Source organism: Rhineura floridana, chromosome 17 (assembly GCF_030035675.1).
Source record: "Rhineura floridana isolate rRhiFlo1 chromosome 17, rRhiFlo1.hap2, whole genome shotgun sequence".
NCBI lineage: Eukaryota > Metazoa > Chordata > Lepidosauria > Squamata > Rhineuridae > Rhineura > Rhineura floridana.
Window position 1 is genome coordinate 710394 of NC_084496.1, and position 11631 is coordinate 722024.

The 11631-nt window shown below is 50.1% G+C and overlaps 1 protein-coding gene across 3 annotated transcripts in view; it reads right to left on the reverse strand.

Annotated features, from left to right (window-relative positions):
• The window catches only part of USP31 (ubiquitin specific peptidase 31), a 43704-nt gene extending 35916 nt beyond the window's left edge, over positions 1-7788 (reverse strand). The window contains exon 1 of one of the 3 annotated variants that reach the window (XM_061599448.1): positions 6691-7788. In XM_061599448.1, the coding sequence (XP_061455432.1) occupies positions 6691-7497 (807 nt within the window). In that variant the 5' untranslated portion in view covers positions 7498-7788. The remainder of the gene's footprint in view (positions 1-6690) is intronic. The other 2 variants (XM_061599447.1, XM_061599446.1) reach the window with 2 other exon arrangements.
• Between the last annotated feature and the right edge of the window lie 3843 nt (positions 7789-11631).

Here is an 11631-nt window from a genome sequence, read left to right on the forward strand (position 1 = left end):
CACACAGGGAAAGAAACCAGCCCAACCAGTGATTCTTATATAGCACCTGAAGGGCTAACTAATTTATCATGGCATACACGTTCTAGTCAATGACATAATAAATTGGATAGAGTCTTGTAGTACTGAAAAGGCTGAGTTGCACAGTTGCCACAGACTACACACAGATGCTACTCTCCTAATAGAATAAACAAATCCACATTTCCATATCTGGTAGAAGCACCCTGGAAAAAAGAGAAAGGGGCTGTCCTTGGCAGTCTTCTCCTGAAGAGTTCAAAAGGGGGATCGATTCCTTTGCAAGGAGAACAGCACACCTGCTCCCACATCACTTCTGAGTGCCTCTCAGCAACAGAGCAAGAACAAAACCACATGTAGGGCTCATATAGGCTCATGTTAAAAAGAGGCTCAGTACTGAAAACATGCTTCCAATTCCCTTTTCCAGTTTATCTGTGGCTGTGAAACATGCATACAAATCTAATGCTGTCACATGCTATAGCTGCTGGCTGGCCATGTTGGAGTTGCCCCCATCTCTTCTTCCTGTGCAGGAAGAGAACTACTGCCCTAAATGAGGCCCTTGGCTGCAGGGCATTTTCTCCCTTTTCCAAAAGTGTCAGGAGGGGGCAGGCAAGCAAGGAAGCATGGGAAGAAGGTGCTCTGCAGCCCAGCGCCTCCCTGTGTTCCAATTGCCCTCCGGAATGGCTACGGCCACTTTCTCATGGGAGAGGAAGCACCTCATCGCCAACTGCTTGGAACAGAGATGGCGAAATCCCCCCCCCCAATTTCAAGCCAACAGCCTCCTAAACAAGAGGAGGAGGAAGCAGTGACACAGCATCCACTGGCCGCAGCACATACCAGGATACTATCAGCCAATATGCCATAGCCACACATACTCATAAAGAGTTTCAAGCAAGTTCTTGGCACTGTGAAACTCTTCTTAATGCATATCCGTCTTTTCCTTATGCATTTTGCATCAGGTGAAACAACTGTTCCTGTGATATAGCTTCAGTAAACACAATGGAACTCAGTGCAAGTTCTGTCACCACTGACAGCAAAAGTGGTGTGTGAGGTGCCCACAACAGTTTCTTTGATTTGCAAGTGTACCTACAGGCCCAAAAGCATTTCTGATTATTTCCTTGCTATATGATGACCAACAAGGATGTTTTCTGCACAGTTCTTTACAAAGAAAAGCAGACTTCTTGAAAAGTTCATAAAAGGCTCACAAGTTCTGTTTGCAATAAGTACACATTTGATTTTAAATTAGGAAATAAGAAAAACTTTCTTTTTTAAAAAACTGAAGTTTGATTTAACACAAAAATCCTATAACTTCTTTTGAAATTATTTATTTTTATTCCCCCTGGCAGCTTGAGTGTCAACTTTTGTCTGTCTGGGGGAGAAACTGACCACATGCCATCAACAGCTGTTGCTACTCTCAGTAAGGCAGCCTTCCTCTTTCCCCCTCTCTCTTCTGTTTAGTTTTCATTCATCCTTTATGGTAAAAATTGCCATTTACTTCCCTTTTCAAGTTAATTGCTCCTTGTCTGCAGAATGATTCTAAGCAAGCAAAGCAGTCTGTGAAGAATGAGTCCTCGGCCTCTGAACAACTATTTCTAGGGTAGCATCACATCAGTCCTGCTCCAGCAAACATCACAAAGTCTTGCGGCACCTTAAAAGACCAAGGTCCGCTTCACTAGTTTATGTTAAGTTATATGCTACAGTAAATCTGTTAGCCTTTAAGATCTGACAAGCAGCAATTAACTTTTCCTCAGACCACTTAACAACAGTCAGCATTCCTGCTCAAACCACCAGCTCAAATTTGGTGCCATTCTAACCTTCCAGGGAGGAAAAGGTTGGAGAGTGAATTGGTTGCTTTTGTTTAAATCAGACTGCAATAATGGATCACATACTACCAACCATGGGTGCTCCCTTACCTATCAAAGCAAAAGAAAATGGCAGTGGTTTCTGCATACTTAGGAGAAACAGATGTATATTGGTTTTAAAGGGGGAAAGTTTTTGTAAAAAAATTCAAAACAACAGGGACCTGAGCTCCATAAGCTTTCTGGTTATTGTAGCAAGATACAGGTTAGTCTTGTTCTTAGAGCATGGGATGCTGAAGGCAACTGAGCCACGAAATGCTGGAGGTGTCAGCTGAAAGGGGGAGAGGGAAAGAAAGATGATGGGGGGATTGCCTTGCTTGAGCCCCGAAATACTGCATGCATTTAAGCAAAACTATAACCAGCCCATTATCACAACAGATCCCAGAGCAAGGTACAAATACAAATTAAATTAAAACAGTCAAACTATAAACCAAAATGAACAATAAGAGCAGCTAAAAGCTACAATTATAGTGCCCTGGATTAAGGGGGGGGATGTGTGGCATGAGGTTCAACGCCTCCCCTACTCACATACACAGGGAGGCTCAGAAGGGGAGAAGGAAAGTGAGCAGCCACCTTCTTTTCCACTCCTCAAGAAACCTCCCCAGTTTTAACTATAGAGTACTCAGGTGTGGGGACAGCAGCCTCAAATAACGCTACAAGACTCGTCTCCCATGGTGGCCTGGACTCTGAACAGCAGCAACCCTTTCAGTGGCCAAGGGTACTCCAAGACATTTTGTTCTGAGTCTCTCCTTGTATTTATTATGAGCTTGATAATGAGGGCCATGGATGGCAAGTTACCACTGACATGGGGACCTCATTCCCAGCTCCAGGAAAAGACTACTACTAGTACTACTACTAACAAACAAATGTATAGACCGCTTCACAGCATAAAGCCACTGGAGAAGTGTGCAAGACAGAAACAGAACAAAACACAAGTTCTAAGAGCAAGACTAACTGGCGTCTTGCCACAGTAACCCAAAAAGCACACCTGTGTGATTTCATACTACTGTTTTGATACCTTCCAACTAGCTGGACTGTGTGATTTGCTCAGTTCTCAAATTAGGAATAGTTCTACCTGCCTCACAAAAGGAATAATTACTTCCACGCTCATGAGGAAATAAAACTGATCCACTCAAGTATTTATAAGCCCTTTCCTTCTAGAAAGTACTCAGGGCTGGTTCAGACATTCAATCTCTTATCTGTGCAAACACCAGGGACACATTTATGTGGAGAACCCTACATGTGCCCACGCTGCCCATGGGAAACAATTGGAGTATCCTGGCAGGGAAGTTAAATAATCCCAGCAGCTCATTTTTTCAACTACTGCCTAGTACGGGAGGCAGAACAGGCCACATCTTACATTCTCTGTACTAGGACGCACACAATATGTTCCTTTGCTGATTGCAATCCTAAGGCACATACTGTGGGGAAAATATCCCATATCCAAACCTATCTTGAGCTTCCAATACAGGGTCTTGAAAATTGTCCTTGCACGTGCTCAGAGAAACTAAGATTAATTCTTTAATAGCAAGATTGCTACTTTATGGTATTTTGGCTGGTCCTAGTAAAGGTATTGCTGGTAATGAACAAAATCAGCTTCCTCCACTTGTATTGATTTCACAGTTGCTCTCCTCACTGACACTCAGTCTCCAGAAGCATCTGGACCAATAAAAGGAGGTACAAAGACTCTACTTCAGCAAGTCTAAATGGTGGCAACAACAGACATTTAGGAAAAATCCAAAGCGCAGGTTGACTGAAGTTGTCTTTGAAACCTGAGTTAAAATAATAATTTAAGTCGGGTTTTCCCTCTGGTGATAACAGTTGCTGGATCAATTCACTCTGGAAAGAAACAATGACAAATATCCACAAAGAGAGCTACCTCTTTCACAGTCACCACTGACAACTGTAATCAGCCTTGTTGCATTTAAACCAGTATTGCTGCATTTGATCCACTGAGAAGAAACCAGTTTATGCCATTTGGACCCTGTTAGGGACAAGCAACTGCTCTCCCTCTTTCCTGCAAGTACAACAGTGGCTTGTGAACTGCGGGTCGCCTCCTGAAACCTGGAACCCCCTTGCTTTCTACTGGCATGAGATTCAAAGGGAAAGCATTCTGCTGAGAAATGTTCCACGCTCTCCTGACCCAAGCATTAAAAACAAGCAAGAAACAATCTCCCCATTGTCCCTAGCACCAAATCATAAGCAGTATCCTGGAAAAGAGATCCATTCTGAGCAGCCCTTGCTATACTGCCACAAAGCCTCATCTTGGACCAGGCAGGATACAAACCAGAAGAGAAACACACACACACCTATTCTGTTGGCCAACCCCAGCCACTGTCCAACTGAGAACTTTGCTAATTAAGGCTGCAATCCTAACCCTACTTATCTGAGAGTAAGCCCCATTGAATCCAACAGGACTTTCTTCTGAGTAGACATGCCTAGGATTGCGCTGCTGGTCATCTTTCCAAGATGCAAGCAGGGCTGTGGAGTCGGTACGCCAAATCTTTGACTTCAAATCCTCTATTCTTCTACTGTCCGACTCCAACTCTGACTCCACCCAAAATTGCTTCCAACTCCGACTCCACAGCCCTCATTACAATATATTTACCATATATTGTTATAATATTATAAGTTTTTATTTTGAAGCCGGAGTCGGTACATTTCTATCGACTCCAACTCCACCCAAAATTGCTTCCGACTCCAAGTCCACGACTCCGACTCCACAGCCCTGGATGCAAGTGGCAAATCTAACTAGATAGGTAATAAGTCCATTGATGCTAAACTTATTACTTAGAGTTTGCACTCACAAGGCAGCCACTAGCCATGCCTCAAAATCCCTACTGACAACAGAACCACATGGGCTCACAGAGTCTCTCCATCACCCAAATGTTAAAAAAAGATAGGCTGAGTTGGTTCCATGGGGATCAGACTGGACTGTGGAACATCCTTGCTTAGGTGTTATTCACAAGCCAGTTGTATACCTGCTGAATAATGCAGTGTGTCTGCGTGCTGCTGTGTTTTCACACAAGGCTTTTTGTATCATAGGCATAAACTAACTCACCAGTCACATCTCTCTACACAAGAACACCTTGCAGGGGCTGCAATATTAATTGGGGAAGGGCCAATTTTCAAAAGCAGAGCACCTGCTTTCCATGCAGAAGGTGCCAGGGTTAATCCTCAGTGGCATCTCCAGGTAGGGTTGGGAATGTCCCAGGCCCTGAAGAACGGCTGCCAGTCAGTGCAGACAGTACTCAGCTAGATAACACAATGGCCTGACTCAGTACAAGACCGCTTCCTGTGTTCCTGTGTTGAGGTGGAACCAGGATTCACGTTTATGAACTACCAGAAACAAGAGCCTACAACTAAGAACGATGCTGGTCTTAAAACAGCCGAACAACAAAGCAGGCCTGGTCTCTGTCACTCCAGGGCTGGAACTTGTGAGTGGAAATGGCTGGCAGCAGATTTTGGCTGAAGATGAGAGAAAACTTCCCCACAGGAAGAATTGCTCCAGAGCAGGACAGAGATAGCCCCTGGAGGTGGAGGACTCTCCTTCCCTTGGAGGGGCTGGACGGCCATCTGATGGAAATGAGGGCCATTCCTGCACTGAGGGGGGGGAGTCGTCCAACTCAATGTCCACAACTGTATGGATGACCCCCTCGCCCTCCATTCTGCCTGCCAAAAAGTTCTGTGCAACTTCAAACGTTTTACCTTCCTGTGCCAGTGGAAACTGATCCAGTAAGTACCTCATTTTAGTGCTATAGGGCCTATGCAAAGCTGGTGTAAAAAGAACAGCCCCTCTCATCTCCCGCTAGATCAGCAGATAACACCAGAAGGACCTTCCCAGCAGGCACCCCTGCCAGTCTTAATACGAGCCAAGACTCTTCAGGGCTCCCCCCTAGAACACAAAGGAAATTATGGCGTTCTTACGAAGGGCAATCTGCATCTGCTCAGAGACATTTCCTTAGCCAGCCTGCAGGTTAAAAAACTTCACATCTCTGCTAAGCACTGATTAATACAGGAATCTTAAGGTGCACGTGGGGATTCGCTTGAGCTAGAAATCAAGCAAAGGTATCAATTTTCTACTGCCAGATCTCAACACCTATACTTATACCTATACAGATTTGTTCTCTGCTGCCCCAGAGGGTAGGACTAGGTCTAATGGCGTTAAGTTGCAGGAGCGTAGATTCAGATTGGACATTAGAAGGAACTTCTTGACAGTAAGGGCAGCTCGGCAATGAAACTGACTGCCTAGGGAGGTGGTGGGATCCCCTTCGCTGGATGTCTTCAAGCAGAGGCTGGACAGCTATCTGCGGGAGATGCTCTAGCTGTGGATTTCCTGCTGTGAGCAGGGGGTTGGACTCGATGGCCTACAAGTCCCCTTCCAACTCTATGATTCTATGATTCTACCTGTGAAGTTGGAATTCATCACCTCCTTCGCCCACTGAAAGATTATTAGTACAGCAGCATCAATGCCTAGGAGGGAGCCACCATAAAGGCAAACAATGCCTCCCTCTGCCCGAGAGAGCTTACAGTCCAAGCAAAGGGGGTGATGATGACGATGGCCCCTTTGCCAAGTAAGGAGCAGGGCCCCCAGGCCACAGGGGGGCTCCAAGCCCTTGCTGACCATCTGGCGGTGCTGCCAGCGTCCTAAGGCGCCCGCTGCGCCCAACGGCGGGCCGCTGCTACAGCTCTTCCCTTGCGGGTTTCTGCCCAGAGGCGACAGAGGCGTAGGCCAAGCCTACGGAGGAGGAGGAGGAGGAGGAGGAGAAGGGCGAGCGGAGCCAAGCTCCGGAGCCGAGCTCACCCCCCCCCCGCTCACCTTGAACTCGCGGCTGTGCTGCGGCGTGTACTCGAGGGTCCAGAGGGCGCGCACCAGGTGCGCCAGCTGCTCGGTCACCTCGCCCTTGCAGTTGTCCGGGGCGGGCTCCGGCGGGCGGGCTGGGGCTGTGACGTCCCGCTGCTTGCCCTCCTCGCCGCCGCCCCTGCCTCCTCCGTCCGCGGCTTCTCCTTCTCCCTCCGCGGTGGCGGCGGCGGCGGCTCGGTACTGCTCGAGGGCGAGGTACTCGGCGAAGAGCTCGGTGTTGCTCAGGCACTGCAGGATGGCGTTCATGAAGCACGTGTTGCCGTGGTTGCGCAGCCCCGCCACGCCGGGCACCGCCGCCGGCAGCAGCAGCAGCGACGACGACGACGAGCCCGGCGGCGGCGGCGGCGGCGGGAGGAGCTCCTGCGGCGGCGGCGGGGCGGGCGGCGGCTCGGGCTCCGGGCTGGGCTGGAAGCAGCGGCCCAGGCTGCTGCCGGAAAGGGCGGCGGCGGCGCTGGGGTGCCCGTGGCGTGCGGCGGCGGAGGCTGCTGCTGCTGCTGCCGGCCCGTGCTCGGTGCTGAGGTGCGAGAGCGTGGAGAGCGTCTTCAGCACGCGGCTCATAAAGCCGCCCAGCGAGCGCGCCGACGAGGAAGAGGAGCCGCTGCCGCCGGTCCCCGAGACCCCCGTGCTGCCGCCGCCGCCCACCCGGCCGCGGAAGAGCAGCCGCTTGCTGAAGGAGCGCTTCTCCTTGGCCGTCGCCACCGGGGAAGGGGGAGCGGGGAGCACCGGGGCCGCCGCCGCCGCGCCGCTCACCCGGCCCGACATGACGCCCGCTCCCCTCGTGCCTACCGCCTCATCCCCGCCGCCGCCCGGGCCTGCCTGGCCACCCGGCTGGCCGCCAGTCCTGCTCGGCTTCACCGGCGGCGGTGGTGACGGCGGCGCTCCATGGAGGAGCCGGAGGTGCTGCTGAGGCGGCTATGGCTGCGGCTGAGGCGGCCGGGGCGGAGCCCGCGCGGCCAGAGGGGCACGTATGAAGCCGGCGCCGCCATATTGGGTGGGGGCAGTTGTAATGCCGCCATCACCTCCAGCAGCTAGTCTTCGCGGCCGCCATCTTAAGCACTGGCAAAGGCCTTTCCCCCTCCGTTTGGGAGAGAGGTTCATAGCGTAAAAGAGGCGGAGTGAGGCCTCGGCCACTCCTTCCCGCCGGGCAGCTTTCAAGGCGGCCCAGTTCCACTCAGCGTCCGGCCCGGCTCCCTCGGCTCGGCTGTCGCGACCAGCCGTGGACTGCTTCCCGCCAAAAGCTCCGTCGCCTCCACAGGGACGGGATTGCTGTGGCATAACAAGCAAACAAACTCCAATTTTCTTGAGGCACCATAAGATCCAAACATCACACACGCACCAAAAAACAATTAAATTCAGGCTCACAAAACTTCTTCAGCCCGTGCCCTGCCATCGCCCTGGTCTAGCAACGCAGCAATAAAGCAAGATGGTCGCCGCTCTGAGCCCTCAGGGGGCCACCACCTCCAGGACCAGGCAGCTCCATCCATGCCAGCCCTGGCAGGGCGGGCAGCTCCCCAGGAAACTTCCCGGGAGCAGGGCCGGCCCAACCATTGGGCAAGGGCTGGGTGGAAACAACATGCCTTGGCTGTGCCCCTCTGTTGGACGTCAGAGCAGGGCTTGCCACGCAGCTGGCCCTGCACCCCATGAACTAGCCGGCTTGCTTAGCTGTGCCAGAGGATGCTGCTGTCTTGTGGCCAGTTCCAAAGTAAGAGTCAGCTCCCAGATCAGCCTGCTTCTTCTGAACACGGAGAAGGGGGCACCATCTTGTCCTTGCCCTCAAGCTGGCACTCAACACGGCAGCCCTTGGGTTAGTGCCTTCGCCAGCTCCAGCAAAACCAGCAGTTTGAGTTCTTCCCTATGGAGCAGCAGAAAACATGGTGTCCTGCATGGCACACCTTTTAAGGGTGGGCACACAAAGGCATCTTCAGAGAGCTCAGCCCAATCTGTCGTCAGCAAGAAACTATGGAGGACAGCACCATCCGTGTCTGGGTGCACACAAGAAGGTTAATCACCAAGGCCAGGGGTCCCCAGCCTTTCTGGGTCTGTCGGAGCACATTTGGAGATCTAAGAAACTTGTGCCCATTTCACAGAAGAAAAATGCAATACTCAGCAACCCATCCACCCAAGCAACTGGCAAAACACCTACAACAGACCCAAACATGAAATACAGGCAACAGCCCCCCAACCAAACAACCCCCCCGAAAGGCCTAACAACCTCAATTTTAAACATTAAGTAAAAATTGGGAGGGGCAAGGACCCTTTGCAGGCACCAAGAGGGGTGTATGGTGTGGAGGCAACCACTCTTAATTGTAATCCCTGAATCTTTGAGGCCTGGCTTGGTAGTGCCTCCTGGCTTTGGCACCTTTGCTTAAAAATCAGATGCTCAACAGCAGATGTAGTGTAAACACCTTGCAAAGCAAAAAGGGAAGGGAATTAAAACTGCACAGCCCATAGGCAGACAGCAAAACCAAACGCCAAATACTGAAACGGCTCATTGAGTTAAAAGATAAACAAACGGCTCAGTGACACACTCAGATATAATGTCACATATGAATAGATATAAAAAGACAAGCCGACACTGATGTGTCACCACCCGCTATAAGTCCCAGGGTTTCCCCCCTTGTGTGACTCAGCTAATTGTTGGGGCTCATTAATTAAGTAGGCTCAGAACAACCAGTGAAACCTGTTCAGTGTGGGGGGTGGCAAAGGGACTCCCCACCCACCCCTCGCATTTGCTTTTCTTCTCCTTTATCAGGTTCTTCTGACTACAATCTTCTGGGCCCTCTATATCTTTGGTGATTAGACCCAGTGGGGCTACCTAAGCATCAGCCCCCCCACACACACTACTTTAGCCTGCTCTGGGACCTATTGGTGAAAGGCAGGCAAACAATAAGAACTATCACCACCACCACTCTCCTTCCTCCCCAGCTGTCCTTGGATTCCCTCTTTCCAACTGTCAAAACATGCCCAGAGCATCCTTTTAGCCTCTCTCTGATCAGATGCCCTCAAAAGAGGGCTCCCCCTGCCCACTTTATGTCAAGTTCCCTTCTGCATCTGTTCTAGAAAACAGGAAAATTGGAGCCACATAATGTTCAACTTCTGTAACTTAAGCCCATTAGATCTAGTATTTAAGGGAGGCCTTTAATACTCTGGCCTCCTCACCCTAGCTGCTGGCAATGAAGGAGTATCAGGCATTGCTACTCACAAATAGACCCCTTACTAACAAGTAGATCAATGACTCTGGGTCCCTAAATGCATATTGCGCCCTCACTCTTCAGCCCGGACCCAAAGCTTTTGGCGCCAGCATTCTCAAGGACTGGGGCACAGCTCCACCTCCTCCTTTGACGGTTCTGGGCGTTCTTCATTGGGTATCAACCCACAGGGCCCCTCAAGAGGAACCTCTGTCATGGAAATACAGTATATATATGCAGAGATACTCAGTGTCTGAGCCGCATATGTGCCAGTGTGTGTATTTAGCTAAGTAGCAGGCTTTGACCCTGCATTTAGATCACTGAGACTTAAGACCTAGCAAAATAAGAAAACCTACTTTATAGAAATACATAGTTGATAGGAAAGGCATACCTAGTTCTAACTAACTAAGTTGGAGGCGCAATGGCCAGGCTTGGGTCTTGCCCTCGTGGCTCAGGAGAGAGAGCAAAGACAGAGATGTCTCCTCTCTCCTCAGACAGTCGAAGAAGACTATGAATGAAGGAGGGGCAGGTCAGTTTACAACAGAAGGAAGATAGGTAGAAAAGAGCACAGGTAAAGGTGGGCAACCCTAGCCAGCTGGAAGACCCTCACTCCGTCTTCCTTCTGGAATACTTGCCCCACTTCCAATAACCTCAGCACTGGAGTTGGGGCCCTGCCTGCTTCTCAAGGTCCTCAGCTTTCAGGGTGCCTGATTCATCCTCTGGGCGGGGATTCCATGTCTGGTACCAAGCAGGGCTAGACGCGATACCCATGTGGATGAGTAAGGAGGGAGAGTGCTCATGTGGCTTGATCAGTCATAGCACCCTATCACTGTGCATCACATCTTGGATCCGTGTTCCAGGGACACAATACTTCACAAGTGAACAGGTCTGGTCACACAGCAACCTCTGCTGTTCTTGCAGGTGGTGGCTGAGTCGCCTTGAAGGGGGGGGCTGTATTCCTTTAGGGACATCAGAACCACTTCCCATTGGGAAAACACAGAAAGCAATTGCTTCATTCCAGTGGTTCAGAGTTCCTTCTGACTCTCCTGCTGCTGAGGTCACAGTGTCTGCTGCCCCAACACAGTTCTTATCTTCCTCCCCAAAGATGCTCCCTGTGTGCTGTCTGCGGCCCTTACCTCTCATGAAGGAAAGTGCATAAACTCCGTCTTCCAATCCTTTTCCTCTTCCCTTCCAAGAGAGCTACCTGCTTACACTCGCAGCTGCTGGTGTGGGATGCTTTCAGGCAAGAAAGCAAAATAGCATACACTGTCCATCCCCTTAGCTCTTGTTGACCTCTGCCCCAAGTGATGAAGTGGCCATTGCTTCTTCTTTCCTTATTGCTTGAAGGTGGTCTGAGTTCCTGTGATGTATTGCTGTTTTAGAGATGATCTCTGGCATCTTTAGCAGAGGCTGCTGGAAGGGTGTGCAGACAAGCTGCTGTCTCACTCAGCCTCGGTCCTCAATTATGTCTTCACTATTAAGAGGCCATTTTATTTGTTTGTTTGTTTAATGTCTATCCTCCCAAAGGGATCTTGCTTTATAAATGTCAGTTTGTTGAACCACATGGGCTCCTGCTGGGAGGAAGAGCGGGATAATAATAATAATAATAATAATAATAATAATAATAATAATAATAATAATAATAATAATAATGGTATCCAGTAAAAATAAAAAAGTAGGTGATGCAGGACTGGTCAGCCTCCACTGC